At 36.9% G+C, this 22,997-nt stretch overlaps 1 protein-coding gene across 1 annotated transcript in view; it reads left to right on the top strand.

Moving 5' to 3' along the window:
• COL19A1 (collagen type XIX alpha 1 chain) overlaps positions 1 to 22,997 on the top strand; it is a gene marked incomplete at both ends in the record, with an annotated part of 304,611 nt that overhangs the window by 223,058 nt on the left and 58,556 nt on the right. Inside the window, 14 exons of the mRNA XM_084227959.1 lie at positions 5,022 to 5,084; positions 10,003 to 10,038; positions 10,885 to 10,920; positions 11,018 to 11,071; positions 11,759 to 11,812; positions 13,191 to 13,244; positions 13,933 to 14,022; positions 14,780 to 14,824; positions 14,927 to 15,004; positions 16,860 to 16,895; positions 16,998 to 17,051; positions 17,143 to 17,196; positions 18,551 to 18,592; positions 22,861 to 22,965. Coding sequence (XP_084084085.1) covers positions 5,022 to 5,084; positions 10,003 to 10,038; positions 10,885 to 10,920; positions 11,018 to 11,071; positions 11,759 to 11,812; positions 13,191 to 13,244; positions 13,933 to 14,022; positions 14,780 to 14,824; positions 14,927 to 15,004; positions 16,860 to 16,895; positions 16,998 to 17,051; positions 17,143 to 17,196; positions 18,551 to 18,592; positions 22,861 to 22,965 — 801 coding nt within the window. The remainder of the gene's footprint in view (positions 1 to 5,021; positions 5,085 to 10,002; positions 10,039 to 10,884; positions 10,921 to 11,017; positions 11,072 to 11,758; positions 11,813 to 13,190; positions 13,245 to 13,932; positions 14,023 to 14,779; positions 14,825 to 14,926; positions 15,005 to 16,859; positions 16,896 to 16,997; positions 17,052 to 17,142; positions 17,197 to 18,550; positions 18,593 to 22,860; positions 22,966 to 22,997) is intronic.

The following is a 22,997-nucleotide window of genomic DNA, read 5'->3' as shown; positions in this document are numbered from 1 at the left end:
AAAATCAAGGGAAAATAGCTGTGACAAGGTAAATGAAATTAGGGCATAAGCTTCGGTTTATAATTAGATGTTTCATGAATCTGTGTAGGTGGTGAAAACAATCTGAAGACCCCTTTGGCAAAATGCCTCAGGCTCTGGTTCAATATTTGCAAGTCTTATTTAAGAGCTCAAACACAAGCTGTTGCGGGGATATTTTTTGGGTGGGGTTTATAATATATAGTGGTGATTTAATCAAATAACTATTTCACAACAGTTTTAAAATTAAAATGTTGATGAATTTCCATTGCATTCTCATTGTCATCACTCACAGGTTTAATTATATTAGCTGTGAAGATGACAGATTCACTTACCCACTCAAAAAGATGTTTCACTCCAGTTTGATTCTGAAATTGTGGTTACCTGGGCTTCAGTGTGAATTGTGCCATTGTCAGGGAAAAAAAAAAAAAAAACAGTGCACCTTAAATCTACAGACAGAGATGAGTGGGTTTGAAAATACGCTGAGGGAACATGGCCTATGGGTGCTACCTTCACTCATTCACCCAGGAAAAATTCTCTTGATTGAGAGCAGGGTATTTCAACATGAATCCAAGAAAATACAACATCTATGCCTTATAAATCAGTACAACAAATCTATTCAAAAGACCATATATCTGTCACCAGAAAATACCATAAAGTTAGGCTCAACAAGAAACTAGGAACTTCTTATAGATTGACCATTGAAAATGAAATGTTCTGCAATAAATAAATAAAATATTGACATCCTTAAAAAGACATCCAAAAAATTGATTACACAGCAATAACAAGGCACTTATGTGTCTGGTACATTAGCACTAGTTCCTGTAACTGAATAGCTTACAGAATTCCTACACCACCATCATAAACACATTACATTTTAAGCCATAACTACTGGACACCTGCAGGCTAAGGGGGAAATAAAGAAAAAGAAAACCACAAAGCTTGTCACATAGGACAGCTGAGCAAAGAAGAGTGTTGTGACACAAAGTATTTAAATGATGATTCATTTCTTGAAACAAAACAGCTGGCTTCTGTTTTGCTATGTTCATTAGGAAACACATGTTACTTAGGAATTCTGAAGACCCCAGTGATGAGAAATTTGATTCTGTAAAACAGGTGTATTTCAAACTCTGAGGTCCTTTCTGTTGCTAAAATCTTTTTTAATTGCTTCAGAATCTTAAGTGGAATTAGAAAAAGCCTGTGACATAACTGGTTCATCCTCCTATCCAAATAAATGACCTCAAAGAGTCTACAGGGGACTGGAGGCAGTAGTTGATATAAATGTACATACAAAATGATCTTAAGAATTGCAGTTCTTAAAAGGAGAAAGACTGCCAATAAATAATGCATAAAATAAACTAAACAATGTAGGCATAGCAGTTGCTGGAAAAGTGACATCACCTCCACCCATGCATATCCACTTAGTATCTGTTCTGATCAATACATTAATTTTTAAAATTATAATGTTGTTCATGGGTCACCACAGTGGGAATGTAAAGCTCCTTCAAGCTGATCCCACAGATCTTGCTTGTGCCTGAGAGGGACCCCAGTGGTTCTGAACACTAACTGCCTACTAGAGTCACCTGGAGAGCTTTTGGAAAATATCATTGCTTGTGCCCTATCCCCAGAGACTGATTTGAGATAGCCCATATCTCTGATTAATGTAGGGTGGATCATATCACTGTTATTTAAAAATGCTTCAGGTGACTCAAGCAGGTAGTCAGGATTGCGTACCACTGAGTGGTGGAAAGATCGTGGACTTTGGAGACTAAGGTCGATTGTGCCATTAACACATATGTCTCCTTGGGGACATCACTCTAGTTCTCTAAGAATCAGTTTACATGTTTGTAAATGGGCATCATCATAGCTACCAAGTGAGTTGAGGGAGGATTTAAATCAAATGAGATGAACCCAAAACACAATATTTGACACATGTTAAACCCTCATTGAAGATTTGTTCTTTCCATTCATCCACCCAAGCTTTCTTCCCCTTTCTTCTCCTTTATCTCTTTTTAGTATTAATAGTTACTTGTTATCCCCCTTAACATCTGGTCTTGCTCATCTTTGCGTATCCCACCATAATTTTGACAGAAGGGAATCGGTCTATGTTGCAAAATAAGAGGTTTAACCAGTAGTACAATTTAAGCACATAAATGACTTATCACGTCTCATAATATAACACTTTTTAATGCACTAGCAAAAGAGAATCACAGAATCTGTCCCATTTGGAACCCAACACTACCATAAGGCCCCAAAACAAATAAAAAAGGCATGAATCTATGTACAAATCACTCCTGCATTAGCAATCCAATCCTACATCAATAACACTTAAATATAGGGGAAAACACTAAGGCACACTATAAGCTTATTAATGATAAAAGACAGTAAGAGGCAATGGCATCTCATGACCATTCTACCAGTATTGAAGTGATTATCTCTGCTCTGTAACTTGCCTGAGACTGACAGTTTGTAGGAAAGGAAAATGTATTTGCAAGTTGATTGAGAACAACTGCTTCTTTATAGTGACAGTGGAATAGGTGACAGAATTTCTAAGGACTCCTGAGAAATTAACAGTTGTCTTTCCAGGCAGGATGTCAGAGAGAAAAAAATGGAGTCTCAACAGCACCAGGCTTTTCAAATAGTATCAAAAGTGTCAAATTAAAGGACAGCCTTTCCTAATGCTACATAAATTCATCACTTGTCTTTCTACTCTTATCCACAGTGATAAATCACTGAACATCATTTTAACTGTGAAAAACAATTCCACATGAGTCTAAGATTTAGGTATGAAATACTTTTGCTTACAGAATTTTATATGAAGGACCTGATCCCTGAGCGTTCCTCCAAGCTCTGCCATACACAAATAACACTCAGAGAGTGGACCAAGCCTCTATTGGACCCTTCCTCAATATTTCAATGGAGAGCTATTTATATCTGTGCCAATGCATAGCAGGGAGGAATATAATCACTCTTCCAAATTTCCTCTTCACTTCTCATTTGATATTGGGCACATGTGATTTTTGTAGTAATTTCTAGACACTTTCCCTGATTTCTACTTTTTTGTGTGTGCAGGTCAGTCCAACCACAAGACCTATTTCTCCTTCACCCCTAACTGAGTATTTTAGCACCTACCTGATGGTTAATAGGAAGGTCATTCTATATATCCTTATGCTCATACAAAGCCAATTGTTATTTCCTCTTCAAACCAACAGCAAATTGTTCCCTTAAATATATCTACCAAGTTCTCCCTTTTCTTACTTTAGATAGAATTTATTATGCCTAGAAAAAAAAGTCTTCTCTTACAGTGTGGCAAATATAAGACTGAGGTACACTGACTATTTAGGTGCCAGAAGGAATAAATGGTTATACTAATAAAATCAAGATTAAATTTACAAAATGTATTCCTCAGATCTAGAGAAGAGACTCTAGAAAGGACTTGTGTTGCAGAATAAAATAGTTTAATAAGAACGTATTCTTGTCTATCCATGACATATGACATGTTCCCTCTACATCTTGTCTGAATTAATCACAAGATATTAATCAGGATAGAAATGTAAAAATAAGTCAATGTTTTTAGGACTGTAATGAATTTGTACTTGAAGTACATTGGTGGATTGTTGATTGAGGGTTCACAATAAACAGATAAACACATCCACACTAGAGGACATATAGAAATGTTCACTACAGCCTATTCATAATAGAGCAAAGCTAGAAACAACCCAATGCTCATCAATGAAGCTTGGGCAAATGCTGGTGTGTTAACATAGACTAGATAAAATGCTGTCCTGTGTATGACCTAGATCTATATGTACCAACAGAAAAGGAAATTAAAAGCAACTTTTCTCACCAAAAAAAAAAAATGCTATGTACAAGATAAAGCTACATTTAGAATTTGTTCAAATACCCAAAATAATCTATTGTTTATGATTCCATGTAAGCAGTAAAAGTACAAAACTATGAACTAAAAGGGTTAAGTACTAAATTCATGAGAGTGGCTCTCTCTGAGACAGGAATAGAGAAGGAAATAAAGGAGATTTCTATTTGACTGCAAATTCTTTTCATTTCTTTCATTTTGGGTGCTTGGTACCTGGAGGTTTGAAAAATGCACTTAATATTTTCTGTATTTTTGAAATAAAAATTAACAAAACAGGAAAGAAGATGAATTTTCAAAAATGGAATGGTAAACATCATTTTTGCAAAAATGCCCTTGAGGTTGAAGGGGGGTTTATCTGACTAGCAATGGCTATATTTAATTTACCAATTATGTGGTATTCAAGGATTTTTATCAAAATTGAAAGAAGCACAATGCTGATACTCCTCTCATGCCTGATTAGTGAACTATTTCCTTCCCACACATATTAGTTCTAAAACTGTCTTCTCAGAATACTCTTTGTTTGTCACATATAAATCCCCCTTCAAGATGCTGACCAGAAAATCTTAGACATTTCTAAGCTGTTGCTGTCACTACATCGACAAGAATGCTGCTTTTGTCCAAAGTCAATCATTTAAGCAGCATTATCAGTGTTGAAAACAGCTGAGAGACTAATTTCTCCTCATATGCTTCTCCCCCACTCCAATACCCCCATCTAAGAAAGAAGTGTATGAGATAAAATGAGTCTGGATTGTTGTGTCAGTAAAACCATCAGATGCCTTAAGATCCCAAAAATTATTTTCTTTGATACAACAGAGCAAAAGTATAATTTTTTTCTCCTCTAGATGTTCTTTCCTTGAAAAATAATTAACTTTCGTTTTTCATTGATTTTAAATATCAGAATGAATATTATGGATCTAAAAGACCTGAAGGCATTGTGAAGTACTGACACATTTTTATGCAAATTGCCTAACTTGATTCAGAACTTTCCATTGTCTCTTGGAGCATAATAGATGTGCTCCATGGTTAGACGGATCACAAGTGAATCTGTGCATCGTAGAATCTGTGACTCTGACAGCCACAGCAGTGCTCATCTAACCTCATGCAACCTCTCTCTTCTGCTTTTTCTTGGAAGGGTGAAACTGGGCAACCAGGATTTCCAGGGTCCATTGGCCCTAAAGGACAAAAAGGAGAATCTGTAAGTATCTTAGCTTCAAGGGGAGAGGAAGAATATCCAAACAATATATTAAAAATATGTTTCCTAATCAGCCCCAATGTCATATCTTAGTAGCCACTGCTGTAACAAACAAAAATAAATTCAGTATTTGAGCAAGTGTTCTCTCTGAGATGCTAAGTCCTATACATGCATAGCTTACTCAATCTAATAATAAAAAAAAAAAAAACAACCAAACAGGAGATAGGCTAATTAATACTCCACTCTTCAGATGAGGAAACTAAGGCACAGAGAAGTTACATAACCTGCCCAAGGTCACAGGTTAGTAAGTTTTGGAACCATGATTCACACCTAGGTTGGCTTGCTCAAGAACCCAGTGTTTAAAAATCGCTAAGCTTCCCTACTACAATTAAAAGTTCTAGCTAAAATAAATTATAAATCCAGTATAATTAAAGACTGGAGCTAATTTAATGTTTATGTATCTCCTCAAACAACTGCTCTTAGTATACTTTCTGAAATTATTTTTCTTTCTTAAATTCTGTAAGATCAATGTGACTTCTCAGCCAATTTTCAGTATTATGGAGGTCAATTTAAGACTTAGTTCTGGTGGAGGAAAAAAAAAAAAACCCTACGGTATCATTTATATTCAGGTAAGACTACCTAAAGAAATTACATGAATCCAAGTTATTAAAAAAAAACAACTGTTCTTTTAAAGTTGTTAAAAAAAAAAGGAAAGAAGAAACCCACAACAACCCTCAAGAATCAGACTTACCAAATAAATGTTTCATCTTTGTTTTAAAAATGTAATTTTTTCAAATCACTTTTACCCCTTTTCTTGCCAGGGTGAAAAAGGGATATTGGTTTATAGAGGACAATGAATGAGAGATCACTGAAATGCCTAAATGCCAAATAGAAACAGTATAAAAGTATGTAATAGTACAAAGGCAACTTTTCCCTGTACTTCAGCTTTTAAAATTAGGCATCTGTAGAAATGACAGTAATTTTTCAGGTATCTTTAGAATCAGGGCTGTTACAGATTACTGCAGGTTCCTGTACCTTCAGGCGCTGCTCTTGCCCTTAGTATCCAGCCCAAACCTCCCTATGTGACTGTGAAACCAACTGTCCAGTGGTTCACGCACCCAACACACAGAAGGACCAAACACCAAATACTAACTGAAGCAGAGAAAGGTTTTATTATTATTATCAAGATGATGCTGAGAGGGGATTGGCAGCCCAAACTCAAATCCACTGTTTGGAAGAAGAGGGCTTCAGTGTTTCTCAGATCCTAGCATCTGTGAAAAGAAATATTAGTTATTGGTGAACCTGTGCAAATCAGCAAGTGGTTTCAGGAAGGAGACATACATCCTAACTTGAGGAAGGCCATTTAGCTCAACAACCACAGGGTTGTTTTTTTCATTAATAGTTTCCCTAAAACAAGCTTTTTCGTCAACACCTTGAATCTATTAAAGATATTAACACATAACTTGCAGGAGTTAATATATTTGCCTAGTACTTGAATTCTTGTGCTACCATATTAGTCGCAAGGAACAGCTTTGAGGGGTTCCATGGATGACTGACAATTTCCAGTGTTCCACTATTCCAGCCTGGTGGTGCTGTCCCTTCCACCTGCCAGCCCATTCTGGATGCTCCACACTTGTCGGCATCTCTTAACACATCTTAGCTGCTTCTCTAGGTCTCCACTGTCTCTCCTCCAAGCTTGAACACTGACAATCACCTTCTCTTAATTTCCACGTGACATATGGCAGACCTGGCAGTGAGATTTACTAAAATTCTTTTGGAAAAGCAGGTATTTGTAGAGCCAAAAGAAGAAACTTTCAGTGAAGTAAACCCAGGCATCTTAAATGTAAATGTGCACTTGAATCACCTGGGGATCATTTTGCAATGCTGACTCTAACTCAGAGGGTCTGGAGTGCTAGCAGAGAGACTGCAGGTCTCAGTGTCTCAGGTGATGCTCTTCGGGTTGGAGCATGGACCATATGCTCTAGGTAGCAAGGTTCAAAGGATCTCATAGCTCCAGCAGCCTCCCTCTGGCTTTCTCTCCTACCACCAGTGTTTGAGCTTGGGGTGAAGCAGGTGAAAAGAGACAGCCCATCTACCCCACTACCCCAGATGAAACTACCTTTAGCCCTCTCAGCCTTACCCTAGAGAAACAAACTTCTTTTCCTTTAACTCTTCTTCTTTCCAGTTCCCTCTTAATCCCGTAGTTTTCCACTCCCTTTGCCTCCTTCCTCCTTACCCTCCACGTAAAACAAACACAGACACACACACACACTTTTTACTTTATTGTATGGAATAATGTAGCTCTTATCCCCTGCCTTTCTATTCCAGAACAAGGTCTAGATTTAACTTTGCATAATAGCCAGAAGGTCAAAACAAAACAGTCTTCATCCAAATTTGAATTCTGAACCTGAATGATAATGTTCAAATGGTACTTTGGCCTCCACACAGAACATTTAGAATATGTTGGGGTGTGGAACTTATCAGAACTGAAATATTCCAAGGAGACCGTCTTATAGATAGGGAAAGATATTCTACAATGTGGGCCTCCCTGGTGGCCCAGGCAGTTGAGCACCACACTGTGAAGCTGTTCGCAGCCTCTGCAGCGCAGGTTCGATGCCGGCGAGTATCCCACATGGCGAAACAGACCTCTCCTGTCTCGCCTACTGCTCCCCTCTGCAGTGTATTTCATCAGTCTGCCTGTTCTGTTCTCCACTCTGTCTCCGGTGAATCCTCTCACCGTCGCTCGCATCTGGCCTGTACCCCGGTTCTTGTATAAAAAAAAAGATATTCTACAATGTGATAACCCAGGGAGTAACTATTGGAGCTAGGACTAAATATGAAGTCTCTGGACAACCAGGCTCATGTTTTCCTTTTTCTACCCGTTACTTTAGACAGTGAGGCTTTACACGGTTTCTAAATAAGCAATGACATAAGCAGGGTGATAAAAGCAGAAACAGCCATTGTATAGACAATGTGACTCATTGCTCATTTTAGTTAATATCCTCTCCTGTCTTAAAATCAAATTGATTTTTTAGAATTACAATGAAATAGTAAGAATAAAATAAAGACCTGACCTAATGTATAAATGTAATAAGATGTAATCATGTTAGAAAGAAAATGTTGGGCATATTAATCAGGGTAAGCTTTGTTGAGCCAAGTAACAAATTAACCCTGAAATTTCTGTGACTTTGCAAAAAAAAAAAAAAAAAAAAGATTGACTCTTGCTTTTTGCTCATGCATGCATGCCCAGCAAGATTTAGTTGGAGAAAGTGGGTGTTCTCCTCTGTATTACATTCAGATACCAGGTGATTACCACCGTGGAGCTGTGCCATCTGCTGTACACAACTTTCTCTATCATCACTGCAGGGAAAGTGGGAGGGAGAATTGTGAATGGGCTTATTGTGTTAGCCTGCAAGTGACACATGTCACTTCTGCTAACATTTCATTGCCAGAACTAGCTACATGGTCCCCATAACTGCAAAGAACTGGGAAAATTGGGCCGAAGGTGACCCCCATTGTCCCTAGCACGCAAAACTTGAGGTGAAAAAGCACAGAGGTTTATTTAGTAGCCATTTATCCCCATGACTGATTTAAGAGAATAGCAGTCCTTAAGAGGTCCATTGAGAGCAGTTCTACCCACCAGAATGATTTCAAACTTTCTCTTGACTTTCATAAACAAAAGAAAATATTTTTTAATGTATGGTTTTCATCTTATTGTCAATCCATTCAATTACAAATCACATCAAATAGACTGAGCAAGGAAAGGTGGGATCTCAACTCAGGCTGCCTGGGTTTCAATCCTAAACAGTCTCTATTGGCTATTTGGCCTGGGGAAATTTATGTGTCTCAGTTTCCTCATCTGTAAATGGATATACTATTATCCCCTGTTGACACATGAGGATTAACTAGTTAATATGTATAAGAGGATTAGAACAGTACTTTATTATACTGTAAGAGTTCAGCAAGTACTAGCTATTATTATTTTATCTGTGTGACTTTAAATTTTTTAATTTAAAAATTTTCAATAGGCACCAACAGTGTAGAGCAGAAATGCTATGATAGACAAGATGGAGTATATCCCTGCAACACAGAGTTTACAGCCTAGATTAACAAGGGGACATAAAGTGGGTGAATATTATTTTACAGGAAATAATATAGAGTTACTCACAACCCTTCTGAGTCTCTTTCCTCAAGCTTGAAGTGAGACAGTATCTTCCTCACAGCACTGTTACAAAGATTCAGTGAGATCATGTGGCTGTAACTTCTAGAACAGAAACTAACAAGAGTTAGCTCAAGGCTGAGATTGGGTTGTTAGTATACAGTGACCATGGAAAGAGTTGTTTAACAAGAGGTACCCCCTCAAAGCTTACATCTCTCTCTAAGACCTTCATACATACATCCAACCAGAACCACCACCAGTTTCATGGACATGTACTTGTTATTCATCCAAGAATTAACCCCTTTATGGCATTTTAAATTAGCATTTAAAATAATAGTGATTTAGTAAAGTATCGCAAATAATGACTTTGTATTTTCAAGCACTAACTTAATGGGCAGAATTCAAATGAATGTCTTCCTGTTCATCACTCATCATCCATTCTGCTATGGCTGCCTCTGTATGGCCCTTGCAAGAGGAAGCTTAGGCCATGGACAACATTCCAATTTCTCAATGGCTCAGGATTCTCAAAATATGAGAATGATTACTGTATTGTTCGTTTGGGAATATGAAATAGTTTTTAAAGTATTTCTCATGTGCTTCCCATAAGCTGCACAGGCAAACTCTGTACATTCTGAATCATTTTAGAGGTTTGCTTTCAATGCAAGTCTGAATTTGGCCTGCAGAATTTATTCACATCCAGTTTTGGAAAGTTTATCTCCAAAAGTATTTAGAATTGATTCTGTTTTCTACCATTTTTCCTAGGGGGAACCTTTTACAAAAGGTGAAAAGGGAGATCGAGTAAGTAGATGTTTTATCGTTATCTGGGGTTTTCTACTTCATTGATTTCCTTCTCGCTGATTTCTAGTATGTTTACTTTGGAGTCTAATAGATTTGATAAAATCAGTTCTCTGAGCATTTTACTTTTTCCCCTGTGAATTTGACTCTTTTATTTTGATCAATGAGAAATTTTAAACCTTGTTAAGTTTTATCATATGATGCTTTTACATTCAGTCTGGGAAGCATATATTCTCCATAACCCATTACTATTAGTGACTGGATATGAATGTTATGAAAGATCCACTTAGGATATCTGAAATACAAAATGAAAATACAAGGCATAGTTTCTTTCAAAAATTGTGCTAATGATGCAAATTGAATTTATCAAATAGGATGATTTTATTAAAAGCATAAATAATAAGTCATGGAAAATAGAAGAGTCAACTCATTATACTGTTAAGGCTTTTTTGTATGACCTTAATTTTTTTATTTGTTTTTCATTAAATATATATACCTGATTATAGAATCACCATAGCATATCAACTCAAATTCTACTTTTTTTTCCCTTCTCCTCTGAAATTTTAACAATGTCAGCAAAGTAATAAAATTCAGTGATTACTACTGGAACATGATTACAGGGTCAAAATAACTTTTAGGAAAAAAACATTATTAAAGAAAGAAAATGAATTATTTTTACTTCCTAGCAAAAATATTTTAAATCATGTTTTATAATGAACCCTGCTCGTCATATTTTCCATAATTTCCTTTATTGTATGTTAATTAGTGGGAATTCAAATGTATGCAAGCACTAGAGAAGCTCATCTCTGAATTTAAGGATTACATATATGTTAAATATTTTACTTACAGGGAGAACCTGGGATAATAGGATCACAGGGGATAAAGGTAATCTCATCATGTCTTTTGATTGCATCTTCAAACCTAATTGAGATTGTGAAAAGTCAAATTACTGTTTCACTTTTCATTCCACCTATATATATAGGGTGAACCTGGAGATCCTGGTCCCCCTGGTGTAATAGGAAGCCCAGGACTAAAGGTATATAAAAATTTTCTGAGATAAATTAGGGAAAAATGAAGTTATGGCCTTTTTTATGTAACACAGTTACTGTGGCATGCCACTTATTTTCTTCACAGATGGCCTCAGAGACTTTATCATGCTTCCATGGTGATTCTCCCCACCCCCACCCCCAATTGGCTGCATTAGTACTACACACACAGTAACAGTACCTTTTGGTTTGCAATAAGATTTTTCAACTCTTTTTCAGGGCATATTCACAGTAGTGTCCCTCAAAGCTTTAAGAATAAATAATGAGAGCTAAATCTGTGACTGAGCTATATTCTTAGAGTGAACATGATTTAAGACTCAATTTCTAAGCCAAATTTATGTGTCCCTGAGATGCTTGTGCTCCCCTGGTGGGATTTCTCAGGTGTCCCAAGAAAGACAAGCTGGTGGGAGGTGTGGGAGAGACAATGTCAAATGTTCCCACCAATGAGTAAGGCGTGTTATCCAGGCCTCACCTACTGGTAAGAACAGGACCACTTAAATGGCAACATCTCTAAACTATCTTTGTAAACCCAAAGCACATTTCACTAATACACAGAGAAGGTAGGATGAAGGAAAGTCAGTCTTTCTATAGATAAAGATCACACCAAGTTTTATAGATATTCAGGTACTATCTAATATTCTTAGCAAAGTTAAAGTACCTATCACCTTCTGTTTTAGGGTCAGCAAGGACCTGCAGGAACTATGGGACCCAGAGGACCACCAGGAGATATTGTATGTATAGTAGATACCTATGTCTTTGATATTTGTAAATTAAATGGAAACTGAGCCATGTTTTAAAGAATGTCAACATCAATTCATGTGACTGTGTGATACCACATTCCAAAGACACGGGCCATCTCTATCACTAAAACTGATCACATCTAATATCAGGGGCTACTGGGAATGCTAATGTCTTCATATATTCATGGGAGGTTCTTTTGAATTCGTAAGGCTAATTAATCAGTCTTTGGAACTCAAGTTAATTAAATTATTATGCTGGACATTCTGGTCAGCACTGTACCAACAGTCGAAGGGATTGGAAACATCAAAAGAAATAAGGAAAACCAAGATAAGAAGTATTTCCATTGTGCATGGCTTCTGTTCATTTCACCATCCAAAAACAAAAACAACTTCCAAAGCTTCTGCTGTTGTTTTCTTGAAAGATCCTCCAAAAAGAACAAGTCTCTTGGCTGAAACTATTTTAAAATGCAGTCAAGAAAAGTCTTTGGGTTGCATTATAATCTAGCTTTAGTGGACTCACTATATCACACACACAACCCTGCATCCATCTTTTTTTGTCTCTTGGACAATCTCGCTAGCTTTCTGACAACTTGGGAGTCAAGATTCACTGTCAGTCCCATTCGAACAAAATGGAAAAAAAATGTTTTCCTCTAACTTCTTGGAGAGACTGATCTCTGGCCACCATCCATGTTCCTTCTCTACAACTGCTAAAGTCTCTCCTTTTCTCATTACCTAGGGAGCAACCCCATGATCTCTTCCTTTATTCTTTATGCTCCATCACTGAACCTGCAGAGGCCTGTCTTTCAGCTCACTCAGTCGGCTTGGTGCTTCAAACCTTCAGTTCCCAGAACGAAATTTTTTGCTTGGCACTTAGTGCATGCAGCAGGTATATGTCAGGGAGAAATCTTACTATCAGGGAGAAAAGGCTATTGGTGCCAGTGGAGCCACAAGATGCCCAAGAAGTGAGCTTAAGGGAGAGTGGCTGGAGCTAAAAAACGGAGACTAAAATCAAAAAAGGAAAGAGCCACAGTTGCCAAAGTATAGTAAAACCAGATTTTCCTATTTACCTCATTATCCTTCTGAATCATAATGTGATGTTACCGACTACTATCCTTCCACCCCTTCTTGGCAATAGTATGGATGAGGCATTTGGTTCAATTCTGCTTGATTTAATTTCTTTGCCATGGCATCTGATTGACTTCTCTTGAAGCAACAAGCCACATTTTTACTAATGGTTTTCCCTAACAAGCCAAAATCAACCCTTCTCCAAACAGTGCATATATTAAAATCCTGACCCATCACAGATAGAAATTGTGTTATAACAAGAGATGTTTTAATTGCTCTTTCCATTTTATTCTGAATTTTCTAGGGATTGCCAGGAGAACATGGTATCCCAGGAAAACAAGGCATTAAAGGAGAAAAGGTATCATTTTCATTTTAGTTGTTTCATATATTTTAAAAGCTACATAGGTGGAAAAGACAGGTAATCAATAGGAGCTTGGAGAAATGGAAGGATAGAACAAGAATGACAGAATTGTGTAGGGAAGAGACAATCACATAAAAAGCAGTGTGAATGCTGTCCCCTGAAGTTAGGCATCATGGCAGCTGTTGTTCTGGCATAGAAAAACAAGGTGACAAAATGAACTAACTTAGACTTGAAAATCTCTGCACTCAGAAAGTCTCTTTCATGCTCAGCTCCCAACTCTGATATGGACTTAAGTCTCATAATCTTTCAGGACCTATTTCCATAATGTCTACATGGGAATAGTATATTAATAGTGAAAACTTGCTTAAAGAAAGCATAAAGATGATCTAAGGAGCTTAATATATAGATATGCACTTTTGTGCATATATTTATACACTTGCCTATGTTTCATAATACTGCTAAGCTTATTGTAAGGTACCTCACTACAAAATTTAAATGCATTTGAGATAATCAGAATGGTGCCCGGCATGAATTCGTTTCTCAATAAAAATTGCTGAATGAGTGAATGAATGAATGAATTGAGAAAATGAATTAGACAATTTCAAACGTGGAAACTACAACTTCCACACCTCCTACCATGACCTAAGCAATGGAATAAATAAGACTATTGCCTTGTTTTCCTCAGGGGGAGCCAGGTGGGATTATAGGCCCTCCTGGACTTCCAGGTCCAAAAGGTGAGGCTGGTCCTCCAGGGAAAAGCCTGCCAGGGGAACCAGTAAGTACCAGTCCTTTTACTAACACTTCTCTTGAAAATTCATTACTTATGATTTGTGTATTCCTAGTCATAGATCATAAGTATAGAAAACAACTTAGGTATGCAGAAAAAGAATATTCAGGTATTCCTTAAATCAGAGCTCTAAACTCTTTGGAAATTTTGTGCAACAGAGTTCTCTTTTCTGAAGAAAATTCACATACACATGCCATTTTACATGTAGTTTTGAAAAATTTAGGCTTCTAGAATTCATCTACATGAATTCTTTAGGATATTATGGAACCTAGTAAGGTATACTAGTTTTAAACCATGAATCTTTCTAGTATACTATCTTAAAAGAGAAGAACTACCTGCAATTTCCTTCTAGAAGCTCTACAGATATGACCATGGCGGGGTCGGTCATCTACAAAATATGCCATTCTGGTTCAGGCCATTCCCAGACATGGAGAACTAGAAAGCCAGAAAACACAAATAACCAATATACCTGTTTCACATGCCTTTTTTTTAATCATCCCTTTGAAATTTTTATAGTAATTAATAATAATACTTTTCATTATCAGATGCTTCATTTTAAGTAAAACCACCTTTTATATTTTAACATAATGTACAATATAACTTATTGAAATTGTATTTTTCCAGTTTCTTATTTTTTATAGAAAAAGATTCAAGTAAGATAAGAACAATGAAACTGAGTTATGATTTCTAAAAGGCTCTTAACTTTTTAAAAGAAAAAATATTTACTTTCTTTTTTTCCTTTAAGGGATTGGATGGAAATCCTGGAGCATCTGGTCCACGTGGACCAAAGGTATAAAAATATTATAGATAATTTTTAAATAACTAATAATTATCATAATATCATTGGAAAAAAAAATGAGCCTTGCACTGATAGAAACATCTCTTTGCACAGGGGGAAAGAGGACTGCCAGGGGTCCATGGTTCTCCAGGTGACACAGGCCCACCAGGGGTAGGAATTCCTGGCCGAACAGTAAGTGAAATTCAATTGATTTCTTGAAACCCTGTTGAGTCCATTACTGTGAAACAAAATTCAGTGACAAATTTGAATAATCAAAAAGGTCAGGGGAGGAATGCAAGTTAATACTGTCCAAAGGGAGCAAATTAATAGGCTCTGAGGTTATGTCACTAAACACAGAGAGGATGCTCACTGATTACTCACATATACTGGTCACACATCCACTAATTTTGGATTAGAAGCAAATTTATATTCATTTTTAGTTCTTCTGTATACTGAAAGGTACAGATGCATGCTTGAATTATGATGCAAATTATAAGAATGACTAATGTGTAGTTATTTATTGCTATTTGTTTGAACTATAACAACTCAATAATTAAAATGAATGGAGTATGTATAACTGAGGTAATATAAAAAAATCTGTAAATGACATCTTAAAGAAGAAAGGATGAAAGCTGTTTTCAATGGCCAGAGAATGGGCAGTTTTTTAATGTGTTTTAACTATAAGGCCAGAGTTTAGGAGCAGTACCTGAATAATGACCACAACATACACACTAATTAACTGAAGAGTAATGAGATTACTCTTTATTTTCTATAAAAACATTTAAAAACTTTGGAACAAGAGAAGTATGGAAACAAATTGTTACCTTAATGGCATCAATGTAGGAAATTGACCTTATAATAAAGTTAGCATGAGAGTAAAGAGAAAGTGTAAATAGAGGGTTTATGTTGTGTGTGACTGGTGTTTGATTTACAGGGCAAGAATATAAAAAAATCATTGATGATGGGAGATTAAACAAAGGAAAAAGTAGATCAGGAAATTACTGGAGGAGTGAAGGAGGTTGAAGCAAAAAAAAAAAATGTTTTAGGAATGAAAGGACACTGTACATTGAAAGGGAGCAACAAGTAGCTTTCACTGTAACAATGATATGAACATTTATTTTTGAAAGCAAGAAAGGAGACATCTGGGAGCAGTTACTGAAGTCCGCTGCTGAGAAACCAGCTCCTTGCTTGCATGGCTTACCCACACCTCATTCAGTGGTCACGTCCCTTGCTAGTGATGTGATGTGATGTGGATAGAGCTGAGGTTGTTAGGCTCACTGGTAATCCAACCACCTTTTAGGCAACCTGAATTCCAATTTTCTAAAGTGGCTCATGTTTTCCTTCTTAGTCCTGTCACTGAACACTGGTTTTGGCAATTTCTTTTTTTTTAAAGGTTTATTTATTTATACAATAGATGGGGTACAGGCCAGAGGCACGGGAGAGTGAGAGGATTCACCAGAGACAGAGTGGGGAGCAGAACAGGCAGACTGACAAAATACACTGCTGAGGGGAGCAGCGGGCGAGGCAGGAGAGATCTGCCACACCATGTGGGTAGCTTCCTGGCCAGCTGGGAATCAAACCCATGCTGCAGAGGCTGCAGACAGCTTCACAGCACTGTGCTCAACCCCCTGCGTCACCGGGGAGACCCTGATTTTGGCAATTTCTTTAGAGAAGTGACACTAAGAAGAAAACAGAAAGGAAAGGAACCCTGTGCTAGTCACCTCCGTGGACCATCAGTTTTTGAACAGATAGAATTTGGAGGTATTGTTTGTGTGCATGTGGAGGTGCAGGGGCAGATGATGATGATGATAGGGACATACCAGGTTTCTGAGCAAAGTCTTATTGATGTTTGCAGCCAAAGGCATCTGGTTAAGTGTTTGGCTACCATCCAAAAGTCTTGGCCCACTTTTCAAAGTTCTCAGCGTGTGCATGGTAGCAAGTCTTGTTGTTCCATGAAGTAAATTACAGTATTTAACCCTTTCTCCCACTTTAGTAATTTATGGACATTGCTGCCAGAATTCTAATCACTAAATCTCATTCCACTTAGGGCTCCCAAGGACCAGCAGGAGAGCCAGGTCTTCAGGTGAGCTACTTAACCAAGTTTTTTGGCACAGCAAATCCAGTTTTCTTGCTTCAAGGAAATTACTGAAAATCCTCATATGTAATTATTTGCCCCATTTCCCAGGGCCCTCGAGGTCTCCCTGGGTTGCCAGGAACTCCGGGAACCCCAGGAAATGATGTAAGGACCACCTTTGCCTATCCCCACAACACACTTTAATGTGCACCTGTGCAAATGGGCAAAGATTTGAATATGATGCTTCTGTTTCCAGGGAGCTCCAGGAAGGGATGGAAATCCAGGTCTGCCAGGCCCCCCAGGTGACCCGGTATGTCGACAGACTGTGCCTGATTTATGTATCTTTAATGCACCCAGAAGTCAAACAGCCTACCAAGCAAGTTTTGCTGTCCAAACTAATTAGAATGCTCAGTGACTGCTTGGTGATTTTGTTTATCCCCATTATTTTTTAGAGAGAAAAAAATTCAGACCGCATCAGCATTTTTTTGTGTGTGATGAATACTTATTTCCTAAGGGTATAATTCAGCTGTACAATTTTGCCCCGGGCTGAGCCTTGGCATATAATGTCTCAATCCCATGGAAAATTGAATTAAAATATATAGCCACAATTTCTATTCTTTCTAATGCTGGTGACTGAATGAATTTCATTTTTCTAAATGAAAGTTTACAGGTAGCTTACTTACAATATGATACAAACATATCCATTGATCCTGTGGCTTTAAAACCCTGAAATAATTAAATTACAAAAACTGGCTTGAGTAGGCTCTTAAAAAATGAGTTTAGGCTCTAAATGTGTGTTCCAAAGTTTAATTTTAGGTTAAAACTTACTCTGAGCAGCAGCAAAATCCCTTTAAATAGCCTCAGAATCAGCGGTTATAATTTGAGAGGCCATATGGTACATGGCATTGTATTAAGAGATTTGTATAATAAAATCCAAATCTGGCCTCTCAATACTAAGCCTCACAAATCCTTCTACCTCCCACACTGTTTGGGCCTTATGTGCCTTTCCAAGCTACATGCAGAGGCATATTTTGGCCTTACTTTAATCCCACCGCTGAGGGATTCATTTGGGCAACATCTGGGATCTTGTAAAATGTTTCTTGGTTTTACAGTATCCCTCTGAAAGGATATTTTAAAACATGAGGCCAGAATACAGAATACTGGCCGAGTTCTGTCAGTATCTTATCTTGCCCATCACCCAAGCCGCCTATAGGCGCCTTTGAACTTCAGTGAGAAGTAACTTGAAGTCAAACTCATCCTACTGTTCATGTTTCTCATCAGCCTAGTAATTTACTTGGCAGCGGAGTGATTTCCTTTTAAAAAGTGATTTCCCTTTTTATTATTTAGAGCCAATAACATGTTCAGATTGGCATTAAAGTTGCCATGTCATGAAAATATAAAAGAGCTATAGATTCCAAACAATGACATACACATATTTGCATGTACATGGTAAAGGAATAGTAAATATTTCTCAAAAATATTCATTTCTTCACATGTAACAGAGTGTTAAGCCTGACAGTGAAGCTCTTAGAGAACCCATAACAAATTTCAGCCAGTCTGGCATTTAAGGAAAAATATCTACATTGTATTGTATGTTTGTGTTTCATTGTGTGCATATACATACAGAAGTAAATGAAAGTATTTTTTTTTCTCCCTAACCACAGATTGCACTTCCTCTCTTGGGTGACATCGGTGTCTTGCTCAAGGTACTCTGTTGCTATGCAAAAAATTCTGTGTTAATTTCCAGGAAAAAATAAACAGAAAATCTTTCTCAGAAATTGAGTTAATTGCATATCTTGAACTAAAATTCAGTTTTTAAATGGCAGAGCCTCTTTAAGTAGAAAATGGAACATATTTCTTTGTAAATGTTATGCCATTTATACTAATCCCTCCACTCTCTTCATTATCTTCCTCTCATGTGTGTGTGAAGGATACGAGTCAAGGAATGGCAATTCTGAGATGAGCTATAGGGAAGAAATAATGTTGTTGATGCCCTTGAGTCTATCATTTTCTCTTCTAGAGGAACAGTTCTCTCATTATGGGTGTTTGCCCACCCTGGCTCTCCACTGTGAAACCTTATCCTTCTCACTGAATCTACCCTGGCCAATCCCAGGAAGAAAACCAGCCAGTGCTGCTCAATAAACAGCTAGCTTGCAAGTCTGAGTTTTGATGTCATAGGATTTTACAAAGTGAGCTGTAAAATTCCAAAGCTGACAATTGGCCTAACACCTGTTACTCTGTTAAATAAGAATTTTCTCTACCTATTATCCATCAAGAGGGAATTAACATAGCTACTTATTTTTTCCCTCTGTTCCTTCCCTATATTTAATTTGTAAAACAGATGGGGGAGGATAATACTGGGACCTCTGTAAGGTTATGTATTTGTATGTTTCTTCAAGGTTTTCTGAGATTAAGTGAGCCCAGATTTTAAAAAAAAAAAATCTGTCCTTTCATTTTATACTCAAACTTTCTGTGCTTTCTCCATCAGTGTATGAATGGAGAGTATATATATTTATATGTGTGTATACATACACACGTGTGCACACACACATAAACAATGTGCGTCTGTATGTGCTTTCTTTTATATTCCTAGCATTTACCCCAACAGTTTGCTCAAGGATTTGCATAATAGTAGTTAGGAGGCAAGAATATTTATTGAGTTGAATTTAAAAAAATTGAGAACTCTAGTATATGTATTTGATAGGTGATTAAATTATTAAGAACAGGTAGATATGTAAATCTGAATTTAAATATAAAAATGTTAGAAGTGTTTTTAATAAGCCAACATAAATCAGAGAATATTTATAAGGGGTTTTAGGGGAATCTTATATTTACTGAGTTGCAAGTACATACGAGGCCACACACTGCTTTGCTTACAGCAACTCATTTAATCGTCACAATAATTCTGTGAGTCAAGGCTGTGGGTGATAGTATTTCTATTCTATAGACAAGGGACTGAAGTTCAAGTAGTTAAATAACTGGCTCAGTCATCACAGCAAAAAAGTATAACATTGACACAGGTCTTCAGATAATAACTCTTAGATTCTTTCCATGGGCTGTAATGTTAGAAGTGACAGAGTTATAAGAGTTATATATTTCTTAGGATTCTCTAAGAATCAAAAACTTGTACACTTAAGCAAAAACGAATCCCGATAGAATAGACAAAAACAGACTATTCACAGACAAAGAGACTGTGAACCAGCTCTAATAGGGGTCTCAGAAGTAGAAGTAATTGGTAATTTCACCAGGACAGCATTCCTCTAGTGAATGTGCTCCACTGTTGTTCTAGTCCCTGCATCATCTTACTAAGGTTCTGAGTCCCAGGAGAAGGACTCAGACACAATTGCACATGATAGTCCCACCAAACTGCCTTCAATAGAAAGGGAACTACTGTAGTTCCTTAAAGCAAAAGCTACACACAGGAATTTAGATTGAGCAGTGACTCTATTAGACCAAGATATTAGTGTAATATTAGCTCTTGGTCTTGTTACCGACACATTAATTCTCCCGCTATGTCTTGAGTCTTTAGCAAACTGAATCATCCTGCTTTCTGCTTTCAAAAATATCTTTGATTAAAATTTTGAAAAAAACCTGATGCAATTCAGACCCAAATGATATCCCTTCAAATACCTTCCTACAGGTTAATCTGTGTATCAATCTCTCTTTGAATGAGATTTATGTTGGCTGATTATTGATGCCTCTTTATTCTCTCCATAAAACCTTAAGTCCATTATCTCAAGAACCTTTATGAAATCCAGTTCCCTTAATTTACCAAGGTTGCTTACCCAACCTAAAAAAAATGAGGTCATTTTCTTAGAAATGACTCTTAGAAAATTCTACAGAGTCATGATTACCATTTTTTATGTTTTATTAAAACAATCAATGGAATAAGCCATTCTAAATTGTTGTCATGTATTGACATGCCAAGTTTTGTTCCATATTGATCTGCCACATTTATACAGCTACAGACACGATTATTCATCCTCTTTATACTTTTTTGAAATATGGAAACTTTTCAGGTATTGAACCCACAGGCAATCTCTTTCTCTTCATAGTTTTTCAGATACTATAACTGATGGGTCTATAATTATATGTGTATTTATTTACTTTTTTTTATTTTTTGTGTAGAAGAACTGAGGTTAGGCCAGAGGTGTGGGGGGGTGAAAGGATTCACCAGAGACAGTGGGAAGTAGAACAGGTGGATCTACTGAAATACACTGCTGAGGGGAGCAGTGGGTGAGACAGGAGAGGTCTGCTGTGCCATGTGCGGTTAGCTCCATGGCTGGGGATCAAACTCTGGCCTTAGCACTGATAGCGCTGAGTTTTAACCCCTAGGCCACCAGGGAGACCCTATATGTATTTTGTAACTCTTCTACCAACACATTAGCTCTAGAAAAAGATGCTGGTGATAAAATTAGTTTGGGAGGCATTGCACACTCTAGTTCCCTTTGATATGTTCCAATTCTGAGAAAGACCACCAAGAAAACTCTACTTCAGCATTTTTTAGACAAATTGCCTCAGAAACTCTTCAGTACAATATAAAATTAGTCTTCCAAGAAGCCTGTTTCTGGCAATCAGATTGATGCTGATATTCACTGGGTCAAAATATTGAACTTGAATAGCCCTGGGCTTTCTTGCCAACTTCTCACCATTAGAGAGTTTCAGTTCCTTTTTCATGGTTATAGATTCTTCCCTTGGGTAAAAAGGATGGAAGAGTATTGTCCTGCCTTCTGTCAACTGTTAAAATTAAACTTTCTCCCCTGCTCAATGGTCCCTATTCTCTGCCTTTCCTGATCATATTCTTATTATAACAATTTATTTAAAAATAAGCCTTTATGGGGCTTTTCAGACAGTTTTCCTTCAGCAATGTGATAAGAAGTTTATCTTGTGAGCTCAGACACTTAAATTCAAACCTTTCCAGATCAGCTAAAGGTTACAGAGTAGGGAACGGAAAAGTAATTCCACTTAGATTTCCTATCTGCACTTGGATTTGACATAGAAGTCAAGTCCAAGTCAGTGAAGTAATTATTTCACACATGAGTGCATCCACTGACAAATAAAATGTTAGTAAACTGTGTGTAGGGATTCTCCAACTAATTTTGCTCCCAAAAGGAGACATCTTTTTTCATAGCTTTTTCAATGATTTAATGTTTCTTTATTGAATGAGCTCTGTACTCTTGTTGGTTATTTCAAACTTTATTACGACTTTCCCTTTAAAATATTCTGCTAAGTGACTGAAACTCTGTGTTCTTGATTTATGCGTCTTTTCCTTATTTATTTGGGATTTTCAATTTAAATATCATCTTACACATGATTTTAAATAGAAGCTCACCAATATCATAAATATTGCTAGCTTCATAGTTTTTACCTAGTCAAAAGTATTCTTTCTTATTTTAATTAAAGTAAGTTTCTAAAATGGAGTAACATAGTAGTGGCTATATTGCTTATCTCTGACAAAGACTCAAATAGAATTTCAAAGGTAATCAAGAAAATGTAACATATTTATACAATAAAATACTATTCAGCTATAAAAAATAAAAGATGAAATTCTGTTATTTGAACATGCTTGAACCTAGAGGATGTTGTACTTAGTGAAATAAGTTAAATTGAGAAAGGCAAACTGTATCATTTCACTCATATATGGAATATAGAGAAAACAAATGGATGAATTAAATGAAACAAATACACTTTTAGACTATAAGACCAATTAATGGCCAGTGGGGGGAAGGGGAAGGGAGGGTAGGTAAACCAGGTTTAAGGGGTCAATTGATGGTGAAGGATAGAATTTGACTTTTCGTGGTGAACTTCATGTAATATAAACATGTTGATTCTTTTTTAATGATGCACACCTGAAACTTAAACAATATTATGATGCCATGTTACTTCACTTAAAAAAAATGTTAAGCTAATCAAACCTCACTTTCAGAAATTACTTTGAGGACTCTCTCAGTAACTTTTTCTTTATGGTCATCAGAACTTCTGTGGCAATTGCCAAGCCAGTGTTCCTGGATTGAAGAGCAACAAAGGAGAAGAAGGAAGCGCCGGTGATCCTGGAAAGTATGATTCTGTAGCCAGGAAGGTAAGAAGAGGACTGAATGCCAGTGGACCCTG

This window comes from Talpa europaea (assembly GCF_964194135.1).
Source record: "Talpa europaea genome assembly, chromosome: 2".
Taxonomy (NCBI): domain Eukaryota; kingdom Metazoa; phylum Chordata; class Mammalia; order Eulipotyphla; family Talpidae; genus Talpa; species Talpa europaea.
This window is presented reverse-complemented; position numbering and strand designations above follow the sequence as displayed.